Below are 26,184 nucleotides of genomic sequence, written 5' to 3'. Positions count from 1 at the left end.
GGCTTTCCTCCCTTCACTTCGCGGTCAGTCGGTGCAAGTCCTGACGGACAACACTACCGCAATGTGGTATGTCAACAAGCAGGGAGGAGTGGGGTCGCAATGTCTCTGCAGAGAGGCTCTGCGACTCTGGTCCTGGGTTCAGGACCATCAGATTTGTCTGATGGCAAACCATCTGGCCGTAGTTCTGAACGTGCGGGCAGTCTCAGTCGGCAGTTCTCAGCCGACAACGAGTGGCGACTTCATCTGGAGGTGGTTCGTCACGTCTTTCAGATGTGGGGAACTCCTCGGGTGGACCTTTTTGCCACTCACGAGAATGCTCACTGACCGTCATTCTGCAGTCTCCAGTATCCGGTGCAGGGAGCTTTGGGGGACGCGTTTCAGATGAGTTGGGGCTCACAACTCCTTTACGCGTTTCCTCCCATACCCTTGATTCCTCGGGTTCTGAGGAAGATTCGCCAAGACCGGACCTAAGTCATATTGATCGCCGCGGATTGGCCAAGAAGGGTGTGGTACACAGATCTTCTCCACCTCTCCCCGTGCCCTCCGCTCCGTCTCCTGTTCAGGGCAGACCTCCTCTCGCAGTAGCAGGGGCAGGTTCTACACCCCCACCTCTAGAGCCTACACCTTCATGCCTGGAGATTGAACAGGGCAACCTAAATTCTTTTTCTCTCCCACCTGACGTGGTGGATGTTATTTTATCAGCCAGCCGGCACTCCACCAAGTCTGTCTATTCTTATATGTGGTCCAAGTTTGTCTCATGGTGTGGAGAGAAGTCCATTGACCCCTTGAAGGCTCGCTTGTCCGACATTTTTCAGTTTGCACTCTCTTTGGCTCAGCAAGGATTTTCTGTAGCAACAGTGAAAGGTAATCTTTTGGCCTTGTCGGCATTTCATTGCCTGCCGGACCAGCCGTCCTTATTCAAGTCACCTGTTGTTTCAAGGTTCTTAAAGGGCCTTACAAATACATTTCCTCCCACTCCTTTTATTGTGCCTCAATGGGACTTGAATCTTGTCCTTACTTTCTTAATGGGTTCACCCTTCGAGCCTTTGCACAGGTGTCCCTTGAGGTTTTTATCTTTTAAAACTGTCTTTCTGATTGCGATTACCTCGGCAAGTAGGGTAAGTGAGCTTCAAGCTCTAAGTTCAAAACCCCCGTTCTTGACCATTCATGCTGATAGAATGGTACTCAGGACCAGGGCTGCTTTTCTGCCTAAGGTGGTAACTCCCTTCCATCTGGGGCAGTCCATTACCCTCCCTACCTTCTATCCTCCCCCTCACCCTTCCAAGGACAGAACCAGGGAGTTCCGAATTGATGATCAACTCTTTGTGGGTTTCGTTGGCTGAAGGAAATTCAGAGCGGTGCACAAGCGCACGCTGTCTAGATGGATTGTCTTGTGTATCAAGATATGTTACTCCCTGGCCGGTAAAGAACCTCCAGAAGGTTTGAGAGCTCATTCTACTAGGGCAAAGTCATTTACATCTGCCTTGTCTTGGGGAGTTCCTGTGGAGGACATTTGCAGGGCGGCAACTTGGACCTCCCTCCTCACTTTCGCAAAGCATTATTGTTTAGATGCAGAGGTGAGGAGGGACGGACACTTTGCTCGTTCCGTCCTTCAGGACTTCTTGGTAAAGAAGGGTGGACACCCTCCTCCGGGAGTGGGACTGCTGTGGGAATCTATTCACAAGGTGAGGAATCCACTGGCAGATGTATCTGTCAGAAGAACAAGTTACTTATCTTCGATCACGCTTTTTCTAGTGGATACAGTATCTGCCTGTGGATTCCTCACTGACCCACCTGCCTCCCTGTTGTCCACTCTTATATAACTGTAATAGTTGCTATTGTCTTTGTGCATGTTGTTTTTAAGGCAATGTCTTGTTTATTTTTGATCTACTGCATTGTCTTCACACTGTGTGTGTTACCTTGATTATTTTGTACTGTGTACACTGTGTATATATACTGTTGTCGGTCTGTCCATGTGCCTCGAGGGCACGGAAGAAAGGGCAGAACTGATGTCATCACTCCGACGGGGTCCTAATATGGATTCAGTGACGTCAGCGGAGCCGCGCGCGATGCCGTGCTTCTGTGACGTCGTCTAAGTCGGCGTGAGGAGCTACAAAAGAATATCCGAATGTTGATGACGCAGGGGATATTCACAAGGTGAGGAATCCACAGGCAGATACTGTATCCACCAGAAAAAGCGTTACCGAAGGTAAGTAACTTCAGGGCCACTTGTTTCTGGGATGCCTGGAGGACTGGTTCAGGCAGAGATCTGCATAAATGAGAAGCTGGCAGAGCCCATAAACCATGAGCTATGATGAGGTTTCCCAGCAGGCATCGATATGGATGAGGTCAGCCTCCACAGCCCTCTGAGGCCAAGACCGCTGTAGCATTCCATAAACCAGGTTGGGGAAAGGCAAAACAAAAATGGCAGGAGTACCTTTATCAAGTTATTTTTTTTAAGTGCTTCATGTAGGGAATGAATAAAGGGGATCTTTACATTGTAGTTAGTCATGATCTTCTGACGCTCGGGGGGCTCTAATATCCAGGGCATTCCCTCAATTCACCATTTTGCCAGGTCCCCAGGAATGTTTTCTATTATTCTCTTTTTAATCTATTGAACATAAATTCACTGTTATGTATCTTTATATAAAAACTGGGTTGTGCACTGTATGTACATACAGCACATTTCAATTAAACCAGTTGTAATATTAATTGAAAAGAAGATATATTTTTGCCCCACTCCTGCTTGATTATCTGGGAACTGACAATCACAGAGTCTCACTTAGGGTTCTGAAGTCTTATGCCAAGCCACTGTTTGCTTGTACGGTGGCAAAACTTTGGGGCCAAACATGGGGCATTAGAGGCAGGGCCCAAAGGGCGATCATTAAGTAAAGCCCCAACCAAATTTTCTAGGTTTTAGTTTGCCAAAACGTCTAAAGTAGGTGATATCTGTGGTTGTACAAGATGTATTTTGTATTCTTGTGTTCTTACTATGGTTTAATGATTGTTTTATTGTACTTGATGAATTTTATATATAGATGCATTTTAATACTGTTGTACTTGTAGGAGAGTAGGGTCTGCAATCCTATGGTCACCCCAGATTTTTGCTCTTTGCTTCACTGGTTTACGACTTTCCCTGGCTGTGGGGCTGCTAATCAGACCCACAGCCTAGCTGTTCTCTCTCTAAATTGACATCCATGTACCTTAGGTGCATTTACCAATTGGTATTGGGTCACTCTTGTAAGTCCTTGTACAGTGTACCTTAGGTACCCAGGGCATAAGTGAACCCAAGGCCTACCAGGGGCTGCAGCATGTATTATGCCACCCCTGGCTGGCCCTCCAAATCTGACACAACTGGCTGATCAATCAGCTGGGGCAAGGTGGTGTAATCACCCTTTTCTTTAGATATAGCATACCTATATCTAAACCTAAAATGGACACATATACTCCTATAAGTCACTCCTATGGCAGGCCTTAACAATCCTGGAGGCAGAGTGCTTGGAATTATGTGAGATAGTGCTCTGGCATGAGCTGAGCCTGTCTGCAGCTTTCGGAACCAAGTCCTTTAGCTGTTTCCATGATAACGCTATACCATATACTCTTAAGTGCATTATAATCCTCGCGGTTATTGCTAACTTTGGCATAGCATTATCAAAACATGTCGAGTAAGGTGTCATACGAATTGGAATACTACCCCCTCGCCAATTCTGGCGACGGGGGTAGCATTCCACCCTTCTAGAGGGACACGACATGCACCTAACTGCGAACCCCGGTTAAAGTTAACCCGAGCCTCGGCATCACAAAATGGATCCTGCCACCAGAGACACAAGTCTGACCTCCTGCTGCTGGGAGTCCTTCCAGCAAGGGAGGCATGGACAAAGGGTTTCCTGCCTTGGGAGGTGCTAGCACCACCCCAGACAGGATTTTGTGTATTGGGTAGGACAGGGCTGAAAGGAATGAGACATGCCTGGGGCACACAAGGTGTCCCTGTGCATACACCGGTCTAAACCGGTTCCTGGGGCTCTCCAGCCCCAGCTCTGGCACAAGACCGGACAAAGGATAGGGGGTGTAACCACCCCCCTTCCTGGTCCCACCCATAGGAGGGACCTAGTCGTAGTACAGCCCCCTTTAGCAGGATAAAGGTAGGAGCTGGTCCCATTCCAAGTTAGATTAATCCTGAACTGAAACTCTACAAGAAGAAACTCTGGACTTCGACTTTCTGCCAAGAAGACTGAAGAAATCTCCCTTGTGGGCAAGGAGTGTCCACCCTGCACAAGCAGGCACCATCAGCGTCCAGCGGCTTCCCTTTGTCGTCTTCCCTCGAGGATCCAGACTTCAGAGCCGAAGACGAGACCCAGATTCCTAGACCTCTCCGACCTCTACCTACATCTGCAGCTCAGCTGAGATCCGTGGGTGCGACGAGACACGTGGGACCGGCCATCTTGGAAGAAGTAGCACTTAGCTCCAGCACGACTTCTGAGGTAACCTCGACCAAGTGCTTTGGGGACTGAGAAACCCCGACCCCGAGCAGCTCCTGCACTGAAGACCAGCCCTCCAGCATCCACGAGATCTGCGTGGGGCCCTTCTGCCTGGTTGCCCCTCGACGCGTTGTCTGGTCACTTGCCTTCTGGCTAGTGACCTCCTAGACGACGAACCTTGAAATCCAATCTGCTGGTCTGGTTGCTCCAGACTGGCCCCTGCTTCCCCTGCTACTCCAGACGCCGTTTCCACTCACCGCGTGGGTTGCCTTTGCCAAGGCCTGTTGACTCCAAGTCCGGATCCGACACTGCCGACAGCGAGAGCCTGTGTGGAACAGCTCGTGCCTCCATCCTGGTCGTCGAAGACACCTCCTGGTCCACGTGGCTGCAGAGACAAGCGTCCACTCTTCACCTGATCGCGACGACGACATCTGGTTCCACTCCTGGTTCCACTTCAGTCACTTTCTAGTGACTTTGAACATTGTCCCCTCTGCTTTCAGGTTCGCCTCTTCACTGATCCACCCTTGGATCACACCGGACATCTTCCTCCTGGTCGCCTGCAGCATCTTTTCTTCCAGGCTCCATAGACTTCAACGCCGGAACCCGACACGACTTTGCACCTATGCACCCGCAGCCTGTGGGTGAGGTAACAAGAGCATTTCGGTGCTCAAGGGTAGATTGACTCTCCTAGTGTCCAGTTCCACAGTCGTTTTAGTCCTCACTAGTCAGGATTGTCCGTACTCACTTTTTACTTGAACTGTACTGTCCATAGACTTTGTTACGCATCTCGCGTGTGAGTTCACACTCTGCACACGCGTTCTGTGGGCCTCCTATTAGTTACCTAAAGTTAGGGTAGTGTAGTCCCAGCGATCCTACAGCCTCTGGACAGCTCCATTCCTTCTATTGTCTTTCACATTCCACTTACTTAGTATATGGTTTGTTGTGCCCCTAGGGCAACATCGTGATTGTGCAACTTAAACGTATTTTTCTTAAGAGTCTTTTCATGTGCTTAGCCCTCTGATCTCATAAAGAGTTCAGAGCTGTTTTGTTAGTTAATAAATATCTTGCTTATTTTCATAACTACCTGTGTGGTGTCCTTTCATTTGGTATTCAAGGGGTTATATGTGGTAAAACAGCTGGCTTCACATGCCAAAAGAGTTTAGCCTAAGACTGCTTTGTCCATGCTACCATTAGGATAGTTGGTCTATAAGGTTGACTTACAACCAATCACCATAAGGGTTGTTTGGACTGATACAAGGTGATCACTAGAACTAGTGAGCATCATATATCAGGCCAACTTCTCACAGTACTATTCTTATATTTGTTTTTATCTGAAAGAGACACGTTAGTGATAGATTCCTTACCTTAGAATATCCCCAGGCGTCAGACTGGATCCGGAAATGTTTGCGTAGCTGTACCCTTGCGCGTTGGTAGGCGTCGTCTGCGGCTCTGCGTCCGTCGTCGGAGTCGTGGGCGCCGTGATGACGTCGTCGGAGTACTTAGATGCCGCCTTCGCATGCTGACGTCAGTCCTTCTTTTTTTCGCGCCAGCATGCGCAGATCTGGAAAAACAGTGACCCTTAGTGTGAGAAGTTGGCCTGATATATGATGTTTCCAATTCTGGAACCACCTTGTATCAGTCCAAACAATCCCTTATGGTGTCTGGTTGTAAGTCAACCTTATAGATAAGCTATCCTAATGGTAGCATGGACTAAGCAGCCTTAAAGGCTTAACTTAAGAGGTCATGTTAAGCAAGCTGTTTTACCAATCACAATCCTGTATTATCAAATGAAAGGACACCACACAAGTATATATTATTAAAATATATGTATTAATACTAGAATAATCCTCTGTACTCTTGAGTGCAGAGGCACAAGCGTTCAAACAAAAGCACAGTTAAACATATGAAAGTTGCACAATTATGGATGAGGGCGGGTGGCCACTCAAACCATATATTAAGAAAGTGGTATAAGAGATACCAATCGAACAGTGGTTAGGCCTAGGGCCTAGGGAATCGCTGGGAGCAGTCGGGACTAGCAATGCTGAAGTCGGGAAAAGCCCGCGGGATTCGGGTGCAGTGCTTAAAGCACAGGCATGCACCAATGTAAAGTCAATGGTGCGTAAAAGTTATAATGTCATAGTTTAAAGCTACTTCCGCTCAACCTAGAAGGAGGAAACTTAAGACACATACACTAGAGGTGTGTAGCAGTGTGGGAACACCGGCGTTGCCGAGTTACCTCACCCATAGGAAGTGGGTGCACAGGTGCAAAGTCGTGTCGGGTTTTGTCACGCAGGTTGCTGGTGCTTGGAGCTGAAGATGCTGCAGGCGTCGAGATGAGAAGTGTCCGGTGTGATCCAAGGGTGGATTGAAGTTCAAGATGATCTGAAAGCAGAGGGGACAGAGTCTGGGTCACTTAGCAGTGACCAGGGTGGAACCAGAAGGAACCAGGCAATGTTGGGCGCTTTCAGGTCGCTGACGGGTCGCTTCTCTCCGCTGCCACGTGGACTCTGGGGCACCGAGGATGTCCAGGAGTGGATCACAAGCTGTCCCACGCAGGCTCTTGCAGTCGGCGGTGTCGGCTTCCGGATTGGAGCAAACAACCCTTGGCAAGAGCAACCCACGCAGGATTCGAAGATGGCGTTGCACTCGGACCAGGAGGGTCAGAGCGGGTGCTCCTTTTCAGGGGAGCGAGGGAAAGTCTGGAGCAACCAGAATCACAAGTTAGTTTTCAAGGTTCGTCGGCACAGGGGCCACAAGCCAACGGGCAAGTGACCGGGCCAACGCGTTGAGCCAAAACATGCTGAAGGGCCCCACGCAGCACTCGGTGAGTGTGGAGGGGTAAGCTTCGGTGCAAGAGAGGCTCAGGGCTGGGGCTTCTCAAACCCCAATGCACAGCTTCGAGGGTAACTCGGGGGCTGCACAGTCAGCGTCTCGTGGGCTTTCCAAGATGGCGGGCCCCACGCTTCAGGTCGCCGCCACGGGTCTCAGCTCTGCAGGGACTGTGGATCGGGCTGTTAGAAGGCAGGCACGCTTGGTCTTGTTGAACTCTGTCGCTCGAGTTGCGGCGGGAACTGCAACAAAGCAAACGTTGAGGTGCTGGATGATGCCTGTTTGCACAGGGTGGTCACTCCTTGACCACAAGGGAGATTCTTCAGTCTTCTACGTCGAGTAGGATGTCGAAGGGTCCAGAGTTTTGTTTCTTATGTTTCATCAGGATAATCTGAGTGCTTTGGCACTGCTCCCATTCTTATACCAATCTAAGGGGCTGGATTACCTGCTAGGTCCCCTCCAATGGGTGGGACCCAGGAAGGGGGTGGTTACACCCCTTTCCCTTTGTCCAGGTCGAGCTTGGACTGGGGCTTGTGTGCCCCAGAACCGGTTTGACCGGATTATGCAAGGGGAAGCCTTGTGCGCCCCAGGCACTGTCTGGTTTCTTTCAAACCTCCCTGCTACAATCCACTATCTCCTGTCTGGGGTGGTGTGACACCTCCCCGCGACAGGAAAGCCTTTGTCCAGGCCTCCTCAGCTGAGTTTCGGTCAGCAGCAGAAGGTCAGACTCGTGTCTGTGGCAGAAGCGTCCATTTTGTGATGCTGAGGCTCTTTTAAAATCAACCGCGTTTCAGTAAAGTAACATGTCTTCTCCCTCTAGAGGGGTGGAATGCTATCCCCGTCGACAGGACTGTCGAGGGGATAGTATTCCAAATCGTATGACACCTTACACATGTTTTGATAAAGCCAAACCAAAGTTAACATATAACCGCGAGGATTATAATGCACTTACTAGTATATGGTATGGCATTATCCCGGAACAGCTTAGGGAGTTGTTCCCGACAGCTGCAGACAGGCTCACTTCATGCGAGAGCACCTTCTCACGTTAAACCACGCACTCTGCCTCCAGGATTGATAAGGCCTTCCATAGGAGTGACTCGCAGGTTTATATGTGTCCAGATATAGGTTTAGATATAGGTATACTATATCTAAGCAGAGGTGATTACACCAACTTGCCCCAGCTGAGTGATCAGCCAGTTGTGTCAATTTAAATTAAGCAAAAGTTATACTGCCGCCCCTGGTAGGCCTTGGTGGCACCTATGCCCTGAGCACCTATAGTGCATGGTACAGGGGCTGACAAGGAGTCCAGTTCCAATTGGGTTATGTACCTATAGTACATGTATGTGAATTTAGAGAGAGAACAGCAGGCTGGGGGTCTGATTAGCAGGCCCACAGCCTCATTAAGTTGAAAACCAGTGAAGCAAAAAGCAAAAATTGGCGTGACCATAGGATAGCAGACCCTACTCTCCTACACTTAGTCAATTTTTGACTAACTTTTTGGATCATTTTTGATCATCTTTTCGAAGTCGATCGACTCCAGACGGTGCCTAGGGATGCCTGGTTTTAATCACTGCGAGGATTGCGACCGCACGATGTCGGTCACGGATCCACACCGTCGGTGTCTCCTATGCCTCAGCATCGACCACGACGACCAGACCTGCCCCGACTGCCGGGCCCCGTCTTCGAAAGCCAGGAGGGAGCGGTCCCGCAGGCGACTCGAAAATCCGGCAGTCGGCCCGCGCCGCGAAAGGTCCCGGTCCCACGGGAGTTCCAGGGACAGGTCTGGGGTCGGAGCCATCACAGCTCCGAGAGTCTGCATCACTCCTCCGGGTCGAAGTCGTCGACAGGTAAGAAACACAAGAAGTCGAAGAGACGTCATCGCTCTTCAGACTCCCCCCGACGCTCGCACGACGCGGCCGGGGGTTCGGGTGGCACCACCCACGCGGCTCCGTCGGAGTCGCGGGCGCTGCGTCCTGCTCCACACCCTCCGGTCCCTGGGCAAGGCGCGACGCCGGAGGAGATCGAGCGCTTCCTTCAGGCCCCGCGCAGCAGGGCCCCACTGGATCCGCTTCGGGATCCGGGTCGTCCCGGTGGACCTAACGACCCCCCCGGCGTCGGTCTGTCAGGTGTCACCTCCGGCGCCGTCCTCTGGCGGCGCCGTCCCCGATGCCTCCCTCGCTCCGGTTCCGCAGTCGGAACGCCGCCGCTGGGCGCCGCTTTCGACGCCGCTTGGGGAGTTTAGCTTCTATGAACCGGCCTCATCGTTTGACGACCCTGACTATCAGGGGATGGGTGAAGAGGAGTATTGGGAGGGATCTGAGGACCCTCTGACCCGAGAGTGTAAGTCTCAAGAGGACTGGACAGGTGGACTTGGGGATGCCAGTGGTCTGGACACATCTCCAGACACTGGTTTTGTCTCACCTCCTACCGTGGATTCGGAGGAGGGGGCAACCTACAGTGTGGTGTTGATGAGGGCAGCCAAGGCCTTGGGCCTTGAGCTCCCCGTCGCGGCCGTGAGGACTAACCTCCTCACTGAGGTCCTTAAACCGCAGTCATGCTCGGCTGAGCCTCTGCTGCCGTTTAATGAGACCTTGTCCAGGCCCGCTACGGGTTCGCCCGTAGATAGGAACATGGCCAGACGCCACCGCCCGGCCCCAGGCAACCCATGTTTCCTGTCCACCCACCCCACCCCCGAGAGCCTGGTCATCCAGGCATCCAATTCCCAGACCGCATTCCCGTCGGCTTCGCCGGACAGGGAATCCAAGAGGTATGAGCAGTATGGGAAAAAGATCTTCTCATCCCTTAGTTTGGGACTGCGGTCTTCCAACACCGCATGCCTCTTGGGCCGCTACACCCACTCTCTGTGTGATACGGTGTGGAAGTGCTGCCAGAGTGTCCGTTGGAGGTACCGGCCAAACTCGGCCAAGCCCTTGTGGAGGGCCGGGATGCAGCCAAATATTCAATACGGTGTGGGCTGGATACCACCGACTCACTAGGTAGAGCGATGGCAACGACGGTGGCGATTAGACGCCACGCCTGGTTGAGGTCTGCCAACTTTTCGGCCGATGTCCAAAACACACTGTTGGACATGCCGTTTGATGGCTGTCTCCTTTTTGGCGACAAGGCAGACCATGCGCTTAAGCGCTTTAAGGACTCCAGGGCTACGGCCAAGTCCTTGGGCCTCTCGGCCCCGCGCCAGCAAACGGGTGCCTTTCGCTCCTTTCGTGGCCAAGGAAGGGGCGCCCCCACACGTGCCGCCAGCCACGCACCGCAGACTAACATCCAGCGTGGTGGTGGCCGTGGAAATCGCTGTGGAGGTGGTCCGGGACAACGGCGAGGCCAGTCCACACTCTCCCCCGCAGCATCCGCCTCAAAACCCTCCTAGTCTGTGCTTTTCGGCCCATGTGACACCAGTGGGGGGCTGGGTTTGCCATCACCACTCTCACTGGCGCACTGTCACTTCGGACAGGTGGGTGCTGCAGATCGTCCGAAGGGGCTACTCACTCCCCTTCGAGACGACCTCTCAAGCCATGCCACCGCAACACCACCGCATATCGGGGGATCATCTGCGGCTTCTGCAGGAGGAAGTTTTGTCCCTCTTGGCCAAGGGGGCCATCGAGCGCGTTCCTGGGCCAGAAGTAGGATGTCGTTGCTACTCCCACTACTTTCTGGTACCCAAGAAGGGCAAAGGGGGCCTACGCCCTATCTTGGATCTACGGAACGTCAACGGCTTCCTCCGGAAGGAGAAGTTCAAAATGCTGACTCTGGCTCAAGTCTTAGCTGCCCTAGACCCAGGAGACTGGATGGTAGCGTTGGACTTGCAGGACGCTTATTTCCACATCCCCGTCCTGCCGGCCCACCGGCGCTACCTGCGGTTCATGGTTGGACACGAGCACTTTCAGTTTACCGTGCTCCCCATCGGCCTTACCAGCGCCCCACGGGTGTTTACTAAGGTGATGGCGGTGGTCGCAGCTCATCTGCGCAGGTTAGGGGTTTCAGTCTTCCCCTACCTCGACGACTGGTTGTTGAAGGTTGGTTCGCTCCAGACAGTCGTCCGCCACCTCCAGACAACAGCAGACCTCTTGCACCAGCTGGGGTTCTCCATCAATGTGCCGAAGTCACACCTGTGCCCCTCTCAGAAGCTCCTTTTCATCGGAGCGGTTCGCGACTCGGCACAATTTCGGGTTTACCCATCCGAACAGCGGGTTCGGGATATACAGGCTCTGATTCCAATCTTTCAGCCTTTATCCAGAGTTTCGGTCAGGTTGACGCTGCGGCTTCTGGGGCTGATGGCTTCCTGCATCCTTCTGGTGCATCACACCCGTTGGCGGATGCGGGCTCTGCAGTGGGACCTGAAGTTTCAGTGGACCCAGCATCAGGGCAACCTGTCCGACCATGTCCTGATCTCAGAGGGCACTGCGAGACAGCTGCAGTGGTGGCTCACGGACCGCGTTTGGGTCAGCGGCAGATCCCTCTCCCTTCCCCAACCGGAGCACGTAGTTGGGACGGATGCGTCCCTCCAGGGCTGGGAAGGCCACATGGGAGAGGCGGAGATCAGAGGCCTCTGGTCTCCGGCGGAGTCCCGGCTCCATATCAACCTTTTGGAGCTACAGGCGATTCGTCTAGCACTGAAGGCATTCCTCCCCTCTGTCCTTGGGAGTGTAGTGCAAGTGTTTCCGGACAACACCACCGCCATGAGGTACTGCAACATACAGGTCGGGGTAGTGTCGTGGACCCTCTGCCAGGAGGCTCTGCGCCTCTGGCAATGGCTGGAACATCAGGGCGTGACCCTGGTGGTTCAACACCTGGCAGGTTCTCTGAACGCCAGGGCGGACAGACTCAGCCGCGGGTGCATGATGGATCACGAATGGCGTCTGAACTCGGACGTGGCGCAAGGTCTCTTTCTGCAGTGGGGAGAGCCTTGGTTGGATCTATTCGCCACCGAAGAGAGCACGCAATGTCATCAGTTCTGCGCGTTGAAATTTCCAAGGCGGCACTCGCTCAGAGACGCTTTTCGTCGCGAGTGGAGTTGCGGTCTGTTGTACGCCTTTCTGCCTATACCACTTCTGCCCAGAGTGCTGAAGAAGATCAAGCGCGACCAGGCACAAGTCATCCTTGTGGCTCCGGACTGGGCACGAAGGAACTGGTATCCCGAGCTACTCAGTATGCCAGTCGATTCGCCGGTTCGTCTGCCTCTTCAGGAGGACCTTCTGTCGCAGCAGCAGGGGACGGTCCTCCACCCTAACCTGTCCAGTCTCCACCTCCATGCTTGGAGATTGAGCGGCGACAGTTGAGGCCATTTGACTTGCCTCCTGAAGTCTGTAACATCATTCTGGCAGCCAGGCGTCCCTCCACAAAGTCGGTATACCCCTGCAGGTGGAACAGATTTGTGGCATAGTGCACAGCAAAGGCTGTGGATCCTCTCTCTGACCCTCTTTCTGAGGTTCTGCTCTTCCTTCTTCCTCTTGCCCAGCAGGGCTCTGCTCTGGGCACTATCAAGGGCTACCTTTCTGCTCTTTCAGCCTTTTTGAGGCTGCCTGATCAACCTTCTTTGTTCAAGTCCCCTATTGTTAATCGATTCTTGAAGGGCATCACACATATGTTCCCTCCTGTTCCCTTTGTGATGCCTCAGTGGGACTTGAACTTGGTTCTTACTTTTCTGATGTGCGCTCCCTTCGAGCCACTTCACAACTGTCCTCTCTGCCTTCTTACATTGAAGACTGCCTTCCCGGTAGCCATCACCTCTGCCAGGAGAGTGAGTGAGCTCCAGGCCCTATCCTGTAAACCTCCTTTCCTTTCGGTCCATCCGGACAAGGTTGTGTTGCGGACAAGGCCCTCTTTCCTGCCCAAGGTAGTCACAGCCTTCCACATCGGGCAATCCATCACCTTGCCCACCTTCTTTCCGCCTCCGCATCCCTCAAGAGAGGAAGAGAGGCTCCACCGTCTGGACCCAAAACATGCGCTCTCTTTCTATCTGGATCGCACACGCCAATTCCGGGTGGATGACCAACTCTTTGTTGGTTACGTGGGCGCTAAGAAGGGAAAAGCGGTACACAAGCGGACCATCTCGCAGTGGATCAGGCGGGTTACTCCTTGGCTAAGAAGGAACCCCCTGTTGGGCTGAGGGCTCATTCCACTCGAGCCACGGCTACTACTACTGCCTTGGGCCGAGGAGCGCCCTTGCAGGGCATTTGCCAGGCAGCTACGTGTGCCTCGCTGCACACGTTTGCAAGACATTATTGCCTGGACAGCCAAGTCCGGAGGGATGGCTTCTTTTGGCCGTTCCGTCCTCCAGGACTTTCTGGTGTGAATATTGTTTCGCGGACCCACCACCGGGGTTGATATTGCTGGGGTATCTATTCGAAGGTAAGGAATCTATCACTAACATGTCTCTTTCAGATGCACAAGTTACTACTTGTGTAACGATATATCTGTAAGCGACATTAGTTAGTGATAGATTCCTTACCGACCCACCCGTTCTGCAAACCGATATCTAGGGTTAAGGTCATCCCCCTTTCAGGGCCCTAGTTTCAAGGCACCAGTGTTGGTTTTTGGTATAGCTCTGCGTTCCTGGGGCGGAAAAGCTGTGTCTAAGAACTGACGTCCGCACGCGGAGGCGGCGTCTAAGTACTCCCACGCCCACGACGACGGACGCGGAGCCGCAGACGACGCCTACCGACGCGCAAGGGTACTGCTACGCAAAAATTTCCGGATCCAGTCTGACGCCTAGGATATTCTAAGGTAAGGAATCTATCACTAACTAATGTCTCTTACAGATATATCGTTACACAAGTAGTAACTTGTGCATCAAATGAACCATCGGATGGAACTGGAGAGAAAAAACAAATGCTAACAACTGCTGATTGTATTTAAGTGTAAATATTTTCATTGCACGATTATGCACTTTATGGAAGGTCAACTGAATACTGATGTCATCCATTTTACTGGCTTACAATAGGCTGGTGCATAAATTGCACTGTTCTTTGGATTGTCAAGAGAGAATGTAGAAATGATGGAGCCTGAAACATTAATATTGCACATTTTTATGATTTTAACAGGCCTCGTTTTAAGACTCGCACTTTACTGTATAACTCCAGTACCACTGGCATTTTGTATGCAAACGTTTATGACTTGATGTCGAAATAAAGTAATTGAATGCTGTATTATCTTTCACTTTTTCTAGGAAGAACAACCACCGTCAAGACTGGAGGCCTACCCTATTCCAACACAGACTTATGCTCGTGAATATTTCACTTTTCCTGCTTCGAAGTCTCAGGACCGAGTAGGACCTTCTCACACTCAGTGGCCAGTTTACGATGAAAAGTCACAGGTCCATGGGGAAAGCAATCACTCTAGCAATACATCCATTCAGGTTAGAAACAGATAAAGCACAATTCACTGAGAAAACGCCTATCTCATCTTCGGTGTCCACCACTTTACGTAATCTCTTATTTTTCTATTAGACATGTTAGCATTAGTTGACTAGCGCTTTTTTCTTACTTTGTATCTGCAGAGTTACTGTTTTCATTGGTGCTACTGTTGAAAATAGTTTGATTGGTTTTGGATGAGCACCACTTTAGTTTTGGTTGAGCACAAAGGCTACTTTTTACACATATATTCGACAGAGCATGATTTTTCCTCAAGAACCCCTGTTACAGATGTCACAGCAAAAAATGACCTTTCAGCTTTCTTGGAAAACAGGCATTTGCAATGCAATCGGTCTTGCCTTTGGGGCCTTAAATGTATTTAGCTATGCAGCACATTAGCCTGGGTGCTGAATCATCTACTGTTCTTTAACATGGAGGGAAAGTAAGCGCCAAGGTATAGGAACACATGGAGTGAAATATTGCCTTTCCGCGGAAAAATGGTATAGTCCGAAGGTCTGTTTCTAATATAAAATCAGGGCTTTCAGTGGTCATATCACTGAAAATACAAGATTTGAAAAAAATATTGTTGTATACGGGTGCTCGTTGAAGACAATTTCTATGAACTGGAATCTAGAGAATGCTAAAGTGATTCTGGTATTTTACTGACCATTGCTGGTCGTTTTCTATCAAGACCGTTAACTAGAAGCTGTTAAACAGAAAAAGAAATTCCCAAAGTGGAAGCAGACAAGTCCTAGGGCTGATTTCCAGGGCCCACAAAGTACATACACATATAAGTATATACTAAAGTATCTAAGTATATACTAAAGTATATACTAGAGGTCTTGAATGCTCGACCTAAAAAAGAAATGCTGAAACCAGCCTTACAAAAAAGCTAAACCTCATTGTAACACTGTTAGATTTGGGGGTCTCTAGTTGGCAGCGGTAGGTACCTTTGACCAAATAGGGACCCTTGCGTCTAGTCAGGGTAAGGGGCTACACTCCTAAAATAACCCCTGCTCACCCCCTTGGTGGATTGGCACAAGCAGACAGGCTTATCTCAGAGGCAGTGTGTAAAGCATTTGTGAAGTCATACAGAAATACAGTGACAACACTACAGATGGACACCACACAGGTTGTATGATAAAAATAAGTATTTTTATATAGACTTAACACAAGACCAAACAACAAAAATCCACAATACTGTACTCAAAAATTGACTTTAAAATGTTATAAAATAGCTCAGTTCTCTCAAGTTGCAAATGCAACACTTTACTCTCAATGTACCTTGAATGCGTAACGCAAAGAAAACAAAAGGGTCGCAGGGAAGGTGATGCGTCGGTTCCTTACACGCAGGGGAGTGGATGCGTCGGTACCTTACTGCTGCGCAGGGGAGTTGATGCTCACTTCCTTACTGTGTGGGGAGGTGATGGGTCGGTTTCTTACTGCTCTCCAGTACGATGCGACAAGATGGCACCTCAATGCAATGCTCTTCTCTGGTCTCTGCTCTTCTCTGGTGCTATGCGACAAAATGGAGACTTGGTTGCGTTGCGACAATGTTGATGTGATGCGTGCACGCCCGACGGCCGTGCAGCGACTCGATCTTTGTAGTGGCGACAGGCCCTGCAACGCGCTTCTCCGGTGATGCAATAGCAACCTCTGTGGCGGTGTCCCGCTTCTCTGGCAATGCGCCGTGCTTCGCGATGTGGTGATGACAGCGGCGGCTCGCTTCCTCGGCGTTGTATCTCGCTCCCAGTGACACGCAGTCTCTCAGAAGGCCCAGCACAACAGCAGGCACTTCAATTCCCAGCAAGGGAATTCAGCGGGGAGCTGGTTGGTGAAGTCTTGTATCCCTGAGACTTCAGGCAGGAGGCAAGCAAGCCCTTGGAGATTCTTCTTAAAGTTGATAGAAAGCACACTGTCCTTTTCTCCTCTCTTTGGCAATGAGGTAACCACTGCAGGCCAAGCCCCAAACACACAGCACCAGGGGTAGTCTCCTCCTTCAGCTTCCTGGTTCTTATCCTCAGCAAAGGTTCGTCTTGATTCCCAGAAGTGATCTAAAGTTCTTGGGTCTGGGTCCCAATATTTATACTACTTTTCTCTTTGTTCTCTGAAGGCAGAGAGGTCTTTGCCTAGTCAAAACCAGTTCTGGTCAGTCCTGGAGCACTTTGTTTACAGGAATCCTTCTCTTCCTTTGACAGTGCAGGCCAGGGACATCAGACACACCACAGGAGGTGGAGCCAGCATTGGAGGAAAAGCACAGCCCTATTCAGGTCCCAGGTGCAACTCCTCCCTCCCATCTGCATGCAGATCTCTCTATTCAGCTCTGTGCTGACCCACCCTGTCTCCTGGAATCCCCCAGCCCTTGTTACTCAAACTCAAGACAAGGAATACACACCCTAGCAGAGGCAGGCTTGGATAGTTAGGGAAGAAAATACCTACTTTCTAAAAGTGGTATTTTCAAACACAGAATTTTAAAACTAACTTCACTGAAAGATGTATTTTATCATTCTGAGTTCAGGCCTACTAAAGTCGAAAATCCACCTAGTTCCCTGGGTTAGTTAGGATTATAAAATGTTATAATCAAACTGCCCATTCTGGCCTATGGGGAACAGGTAGCCTTGCAATAGTGAAAAACGAAAATGGCTGTAATTCACTATTAGGACATGCCACACACATCAGGGCATGTCCTACCGTTTACCTACAATGCACCCTGCCCTTGGGCATACCATAGGGGTGACTAATATGTATAAAAGGGAAGGTTTAGGGACTGGCAGGTGGGTGCACTTGCCCAGTCAACATGGCAGTACCAGACTGCCCACAGGCTCTGCAATGGCAGGCCTGAGACACACTTTACAAGCTGCTCCGGTGGGTGGCACAATCAGTGCTGCAAGCCTACCAGCAGCATTGGATTTACAAGCCCTGGGCATACGCAGTGCACTGTACTAGGGTCTGACAAGTAAACCAATCAAGCCAATCATAGAGTCACTAATCCATACATCAATTTACCATAGGGAGCACTTGCACTGTGGCACTGAACAGCAGTGGCACTGAACAGCAGTGGCACAGTGCCCAATAGCATCTAAAACCAGCAAAAACATTAAAGGCAATAGCAAAAAAATGGAAGGGAGACCCACGCCAATGGTGCCAGGTCTAACAATCATGATTTCTTTCTGACACGGAAATCACTACATTAATCATTGGCTAAGATGTTTCAGGGTTTATGCTTTTTAAACTCTTTCTAGAGTATGATGATTTGAAGACATAGGTAAGAGTATCTTTTGGGCCTGTGACTTGGGCCGCAGTCATATTTCAGCAGAGGGAGGCCCATATTTACAGGGGAAATGTGTGAGCTGAGAGAGTAGAAAAGAGCAGGGCAGTGCATTTACTGACTGGCCATGATGCAGTATGGGCAGTGTGCAAACACAAGGACCAGGAAGCCCAGAGGGCAGTTTATAAGAAATGAGTGGAAGTTGCAAAAATGGTAGTGTGTGAGGTGAGTGGAGAGTGTATATATAGAGGGGGCAGGTTATAAGCGGAAGGTGCAGGGAACAGAGATGGCAATGCTGTGTCATCAGAATGACCTGGGAGCTGAGAGGATACTTTGTTTAGTAGAAGGGTGTAGGAGGGTGGATACCTGACTATGGTTACCCCAGATTTTTTGCCTAGTGTTTAACTGGTTTTCGACTTGGATGGCCTGGGACCCTGCTAATCAGGGCCCCAGGCTATCTGGTCTCTCGGTAAAATGGACTCCATGCACCATAGGTGCATAACCAATTTGGTACTGGACACCTTGTCAGCCCCTATACAGTGCACTATAGGTGCCCAGGGCCTAGGTGCATCCAAGGCCTACCAGGGGCTGCAGCATATCTTTTGCCACCCCTGGCTGGTACTTAAATTGACACAACTGGCTGATCACTCAGCTGGGGCAAGGTGGTGTAATCACCCCTTGCTTAGATATAGTATACCTATATCTAAACCTATATCTGGACACATATATACCTATAAGTCACTCCTATGGCAGGCCTTAACAATCCTGGAGGCAGAGTGCTTGGTTTTATGTGAGATGATGCTCTAGCATGAGCTGAGCCTGTCTGCAGCTGTCGGGACCAACTCCCTAAGCTGTTCCGGGATAATGCCATACCATATACTCTTAAGTGCATTATAATCGATCGCGGTTATGTGCTAACTTTGGTTTGGCTTTATCAAAACATGTCGTTTAAGGTGTCATACGATTTGGAATACTACCCCCTCGCCAGTCCTGGCGACGGGGGTAGCATTCCACCCTTCTAGAGGGAGAAGACATGTTACTTTACTGAAACGCGGTTAATCCTAACCAGAGCCTCAGCATCACAAAATGGATGCTGCTGCCACCGACACGAGTCTGACCTCCTGCTGCTGACCGAAACTTGGCAGAGGAGGCCTGGACAAAGGGTTTCCTGTCGCAGGGAGGTGCTACACCTCCCCAGACAGGAGATAGTGGATTGGAGCAGGGAGGGCTGAAAAAAACTAGACACTGCATGGGGAGCACAAGGCTTCCCCTTGCATAATCCAGTCAAACCGGTTCTGGGGCTCTCCAGCCCCAGTCCTGGCGCGAAACTGGACAAAGTGAAAGGTGTGTAACCACCCCCTTCCCTGGTCCCACCCATAGGAGGGACCTAGCAGGTAATCCAGCCCACGGATTTGGAATAAGAGTGGGAGCAGTGCCAGCGCACATCAGATTATCCTGACTGAAACTTTGATACAGAACTCTGGACCCTTCGACATCCCACTCAACGTGGAAGACTGAAGAATCTCCCTTGTGGTCGGTCAAGGAGTGACCACCCTGTGCAAACAGGCACCATCCAGCACCTCACCGTTTGCTTTGTTGTAGTTCCCGCCGGAACTCGAGCGACAGAGTACGACAAGACCCAGCTTTCCCGCCTTCCAACAGCCCGATCCACAGTCCCAGCGAATCTGAGATCCGTGGAGGGGACCTGAAGCGTGGCGCCTGCCATCTTGGAAAAACCACGAAGTGCTGACCTTGCAGCTCCCGAGGCTTCCTCTACACTGTGCATTGGGGTTTGAGAAGCCCCAGCCCCGAGCAGCTTTTGCACCAAAGCTACCCCCTCCACACTCACCGAGTGCTGCGTGGTGCCCTTCTGCATTTTGCTGCTCGACGCGTTGGTCCGGTCGCTTGCCCGTTGGCTAGTGGCCCCAGTACCGACGAACCTTTGAATTTGCTCTGCCAGTCCGGTTGCTCTGGACTGGCCCTCGCTCCCCTGAAAAGGAGCACCCGCTCTGACCTTGCTGGTCCGAGTAAGAAGCGATCTTTGAATTCTGCGTGGGTTGCGCTTGCCAAGGTTTGTTTGCTCCAATCCGGAAGCCGACACCGCCGACAGCGAGAGCCTTCGTGGGACAGCTCGTGATCCACTCCTGGACATCCTCGGTGCCCCAGAGTCCACGTGGCAGCGGAGATAAGCTTCACGACAACCACCTGATTGCGCCAGACATTGCCTGGTTCCTTTCTGGTTCCACCCTGGTCACTGCTGAGTGACCCAGACTCTGTCCCCTCTGCTTTCAGGTACTCTGCATCTGCGATCCACCCTTGGATCCAACCGGACACTTCTCTTCTGGGCGCCGGCAGCATCTTTATCTCCAGGCACCATCAGACTGTGTGACGAAACCCGACACACTTTGGCACCTGTGCACCCGCTTCCTGTGGGTGAGGTAACGCGTGAACGCCGGTGCTCCTGCATTGGTATACACCTCTAGTGTCGAAGTCTAAAGTTTGGTAATTCTAGTCCAGTCGGAACCTTCCTAAAACAGTAACTTTATAACTCTTACGCACCATTGACTTTGCATTGGTGCATGTGTGTGCTTTTAGCGCTGCACACGAGTCCCGCTGGCCTTTCCCGACTTCACCACTGCTAGACCCGAATAGCCCCAGCGATTCCCAAGGCCTCAGGCCTTACCACTGTTCGAGTAGTGATACTTATACCACTATTTTAGTATATGGTTTGAGTGGCCCCAAGGCCTCATCCATAATTGTGTAACTTTCATATGTTTTACTGTGCTTTTGTTTAAACGCTTGTGCTTCTAGACTCATAAAGAGTATAAAGGATTATTCTGAGAATAAATACATATATTTTTATAATATATAACTTGTGTGGTGTCCTTTCATTTGATATTACAGGATTGTGATTGTTAAAACAGCTGGCTTCACATGCCCTCTTGAGTTAAGCCTTTAAGGCTGCTTAGTCCATTGCGAACTGCAAAACCACACAGACGGGTCCGTGGAGGCTTGTACGAGGAGGGAGAACGTTTGCCTGCTGTTTGGGACGCCCACGCACCTGACCGCCTCACACTGCTGGTTCCTCCCTGCCGGGACGCGAGAAGCAACAGCGCCGCAGGTAGCAGGAACTAGCATTCCCAGGGGGCACCGCTATCGCGCATAGGAGCGCGTCATCATCTAGCGCCAGGCGGCGCTACAAAGCGGGTCTCCGCCCGACCAGAGGGGCGAACTGCAAAACCACACAGACGGGTCCGTGGAGGCTTGTACGAGGAGGGAGAACGTTTGCCTGCTGTTTGGGACGCCCACGCACCTGACCGCCTCACACTGCTGGTTCCTCCCTGCCGGGACGCGAGAAGCCACAGCGCCGCAGGTAGCAGGAACTAGCATTCCCAGGGGGCACCGCTATCGCGCATAGGAGCGCGTCATCATCTAGCGCCAGGCGGCGCTACAAAGCGGGTCTCCGCCCGACCAGAGGGGCGAACTGCAAAACCACACAGACGGGTCCGTGGAGGCTTGTACGAGGAGGGAGAACGTTTGCCTGCTGTTTGGGACGCCCACGCACCTGACCGCCTCACACTGCTGGTTCCTCCCTGCCGGGACGCGAGAAGCAACAGCGCCGCAGGTAGCAGGAACTAGCATTCCCAGGGGGCACCGCTATCGCGCATAGGAGCGCGTCATCATCTAGCGCCAGGCGGCGCTACAAAGCGGGTCTCCGCCCGACCAGAGGGGCGAACTGCAAAACCACACAGACGGGTCCGTGGAGGCTTGTACGAGGAGGGAGAACGTTTGCCTGCTGTTTGGGACGCCCACGCACCTGACCGCCTCACACTGCTGGTTCCTCCCTGCCGGGACGCGAGAAGCAACAGCGCCGCAGGTAGCAGGAACTAGCATTCCCAGGGGGCACCGCTATCGCGCATAGGAGCGCGTCATCATCTAGCGCCAGGCGGCGCTACAAAGCGGGTCTCCGCCCGTAACGCGGGACGCGAGCGGGACGCCCGGGGCGAAGCCCGGGCAAAGGGCGGGCCCTCTACGGCCCTCATCGGCTAGAAGAGGCTGGGCCGGGCCAGAGACCCTGGTATAAGGACCACGTAAGTAACTGTCTCTGTTGTGTGTCCACTTCGTGAACATCCCTTACCACTGAATGGCTGCCGCGGCTACAAGCCCTGCACTAGTGGGGTTGGACAAAAATATCATCAACCGAACACTGGATGACTATTTCCTCAAACCAGCCGTAGATGGTAATAAGGAGCTTTTGTTAGCCGAGAGGAGGGCAGACCGCCGTCGCTCTATTGAGCGCATAAAAAACAGAACATTTTCTGAACCTATAATGTCTGTTTCTTTAGACGACGATTTGATCAGCACTCCAGTAGACAACACCTTACTGACTTGCAGCGTACCCTTGCTCCTCCAAGAATGTTTAGCTCCGGCACTGTCACCCACTCAAACTCAAGAAACCATCTCTACAGTGACCACTGAACATAATAACATCCCTAAGATCCTAATATCCCCTACAATAAGGCCTGGTAAAGTCGTAAGAGGCAAAAACTCGAGGCTAGTGACAGATAAAACGCATGGGCCCCCTCCACCTAAAAGAAGAAGGAAAACCATAATAGTTAATAAGCCCAAAATAAGTCACACCGAGTTTGGTAAAAAGAAGAATACTGTTACAATACCATCAATGGGAGTTCCTGATACTAACCAAACCATAACAGTCAGCCCTACTTTACCGACATCTTTACCTCAAGCATCTACAGATCCAGATACTACTCTTATCCAGATGGAGGAGGACTTGCAATCTGCCACCCCCAAGTCGCTTCTGGACAATATTGAGTTGATTATACGTAGTTATATGCTTGCTTTGTCAGACAGATTCAGGGGGATGGAGGCACGTCTAGGTAAAATTGAGGGGGATTTGACTGTGTTAGGGAATTTTGTACGCCTACAAGGACAATCTAAAGTACAGCACCAACAAGTCATCACAACAACCCAACCCCCCTTAAAAAATACCGTGGGTCCCACACCATCTAAACCTAGCACAAGCAATAGCCAGGTAGCTGTAGCAACTTCAGCTGCCCCTAATTCCTCAAATGAGGCACCGAAAGCACATGGCGGCAATACCTGTAAAAACTCTCTAACAACAGCTTCAACCGCTACACAGGGTAAACTTACTACCTTATTACCACCTAGTAAAACAACCACTTCCGCCAATATTCCATCCAGGGAACCTAGTACTCTCCCGGAAAGATCCCTTAGACCTGAAGGGAAGGAGAATAACTGGGGAAGAGGGGGCCAGTCTAGGACACCACCCACAGAACTTCCCCCAGAAGCATTACCGTACGTGGTCATACTCACTGGGGTCCCAGAACTGCCCAATGGTAAAAGAGAGGGATACTCACAACTAAAAAATAAAATAACGCATTGGCTCTCTCTTCATAGACCCAAACCCATTGCGATAAACGGTGAGATAGTCCATGTCCGGCGCCTGTCTTGGCTGGGGGGCAGAGCAAAGGACATTGGTGGCGATGTCGTGGTCATAAATTTTAGAGACAGGAAAGCCGTACAACATATCCTGAATTGGCCTTACGGAAATGAAAAGAACTGCATAGTACCACGCCCCCTGACATACTTTTACCCCAGATCCACTGTCTTCCCCCCACAATACTATAATAACAATACCTTTTCCTCTTCCCAGTTCCCTAACATCGCGTCCGCTCTAAACCCTGTATACATGCACCAACTGGCTCCACCACCAGCTATACACGGGTGGAATACCATACCTTTTAATCATAAAACAGGTTTCAATGGGAACATGTCAAATTTGTTACCATTTACGCCTCTAGAGCTTTCCAACAGGTTCATGGCCTTTAGCGGCCTAGAGGACTGCGATTGATGTTTAAGGAATGCAGAAGCTATGGGGGGTGGGGTAAGTGCTTCATGTACTTCAAGGTCACCTGAGAAGCTAGGGGGTCGCTGCTATGATAAAAATTCACACACTGCCCAAACAATTGCTGTTAAAAGCAGTAGTCCCCCTAAAGTACCATCTACAGTGTTCTCTGGGGAAATCGAGGTGCCCTCCACACCCCTACCAGATATAAGGCTAGTTAATAGCGACACATCCGAGCATCGGGAGTCAGATGCAGTGAGTACCGCGGGCCCGGTGGTGGTAGGCGCAGCGTTGCCTACTTCAACATCCACCCAATTAACCAGAGAGTCTGTTACTTGCCCTGCTCTCAATGACAGTGTAAATTTAATTTCTTGGAATATTGCAGGCTTGGCAAATAAGTTACGAGATCCAGTATGGCTAACATTTGTTAGAAAATTTAGCATTGTGTGTCTCCAAGAAACCTGGATAGAGGATAACAATGTTCATATGGAGGGTTTTCTAAGCTTTATTACTCCAGCAGTTGCCTCGACCAGGGGTAGAGCCAAGGGTGGCTTGGCCATCTTCATTAACCAAGGTCTGCGATGTAATACAAGCAACTTCCATAGTGTAAATTTGAATTTACAGAAGATTGATTTAAAAAATGGCAAGATTGTGTTGACACTGGTTAATTTCTATAATGCTAACAGTAGTAATGAAACTTGCAATATTGCCTCCCTAAACGATATTCTGAGCAAAAATGTTTACAATGTATCACGGCATTTGTTGATAGCAGGTGATTTTAATGTTCAACCATGTGGTAACCCAGCTAGTACGCCAATGGGGTCTTTAGGGTGTTATAATGAGGAAGGTTTTCACTTCTCCCACAGTAGGGGTGGCAGGAACCTAAACGACCTAATGAATGAACACAATTTGACTGTAGCTATGTCGTTGGTCCCCGATATAAAAATCTTTGACACCCCAACCTTTAAAGGGCACGGGCAGGGTTCCTTTATCGATCATATATTAATATCTCCAGATGCTGTTCAATGGGTCTTGCATTTTTCTATTCTCACCAGTATATACAGTGATCATAATCCCCTTGTTATGAACTTGGGCGGACCATTTATTGCAAAACGACAGTCACGCATCGTTCATGGCATGCTAAGGTGCGTAAATGGCAGGTGTCGCATTAGATGGTCAATGGTAAATCAAGATACCCTGTACACTAACATAACTAGCGCATGTGAAGAGGAGCTGTCCGTTTGTCTTTCACCTGATTCAATCCCCTCGAACATTCTGTCTAGTTTCGAGGGGCTGGTCGCCAAAATTGGCTCCATGCTCACAGCGCCAACAAAGGGTCATAGTGAGAATAACTCCAAATGGTTTGATCATAACTGCTCAAAGGCAAGCAGGGATCTGAAACTTGCATTAAAAACTAAACCCAGAGATCGTGAACTGATAAAAAATCTTCGCCTGGCCTATAAGAAAGTAATAGCCATTAGAAAAAAGGAAATTAAGGCGAACGTTATTGAATCCCTTTTAGACCCATCTGTGTTGGGGAATAGCAGCAAGTTCTGGCAAATAATTAACAGACCTGTGTTTGAAAATCCAAATGACACAGCCATTGGAACAAACATCCCAGAGGGGGAGTGGGTGTCCCATTTCAGTACAATTTTTAAGAGCAATGAGCAACGGGAAGTCTCTGACCTTTTAACTCCAACTGCGATTCCACTGTGTTTCACAGTACAAGAGACCGTTAGGGGAATACAGGGTCTAACCACCAACAAGGCCCCGGGTCCGGATGGATTGCCGCCGGACCTGTTTAAGTCTAGTATCCCTTTCTGGGCTCCGGTTCTCACGGCTGTAATAAATGCAGCGGTGACAACTGGATGCCCAAGAATTTGGGGTCTTTCGACTATAGTCCCCATTTTTAAGAAGGGCGACCGCAGTAGCCCGTTATGTTCCAGGCCAATCTCTTTACTGAATTCAGTAGTTAAAGTGGTAGGGGGTGTAATTCTAAACAGGTTGTCTACCTGGGCTAAAGAAAATAATATCCTTTCACCCATACAATACGGGTTCAGACCAGATCATTCGACCATTACGCAGTGTCTGAACCTATACCTTATTCTAAGTAAGTATACATTGGCGAGACAAGGCACTGTCTACATGGCCTTTATGGACTTGTCGTCCGCTTTTGACTGTGTAGACAGAAGCCTATTATGGGCCACTCTGCTGAGAATGGGTGTAGAGAGGAACCTTGTTAATTTCCTCGCTGATCTGCATACAGACACAAGGGCGAACGTCCGTTACTCCCAAGACCTTAACGTAACGGATGAATTTAAAATAAATCGGGGTGTCCGACAAGGTTGTATCTTG

At 50.5% G+C, this 26,184-nt stretch overlaps 1 protein-coding gene across 18 annotated transcripts in view; it reads left to right on the top strand.

Moving 5' to 3' along the window:
- The window catches only part of AFDN (afadin, adherens junction formation factor), a 2,152,715-nt gene that overhangs the window by 1,778,611 nt on the left and 347,920 nt on the right, over window positions 1–26,184 (top strand). For all 18 annotated transcript variants that reach the window (XM_086927064.1, XM_086927054.1, XM_086927053.1 and 15 more), the window contains one exon: window positions 14,491–14,679. In XM_086927064.1, coding sequence (XP_086783190.1) covers window positions 14,491–14,679 — 189 coding nt within the window. The remainder of the gene's footprint in view (window positions 1–14,490; window positions 14,680–26,184) is intronic.

Source organism: Lissotriton vulgaris, chromosome 6, assembly GCF_964263255.1.
Source record: "Lissotriton vulgaris chromosome 6, aLisVul1.2, whole genome shotgun sequence".
In the NCBI taxonomy this organism is placed as follows: domain Eukaryota; kingdom Metazoa; phylum Chordata; class Amphibia; order Caudata; family Salamandridae; genus Lissotriton; species Lissotriton vulgaris.
This window is presented reverse-complemented; position numbering and strand designations above follow the sequence as displayed.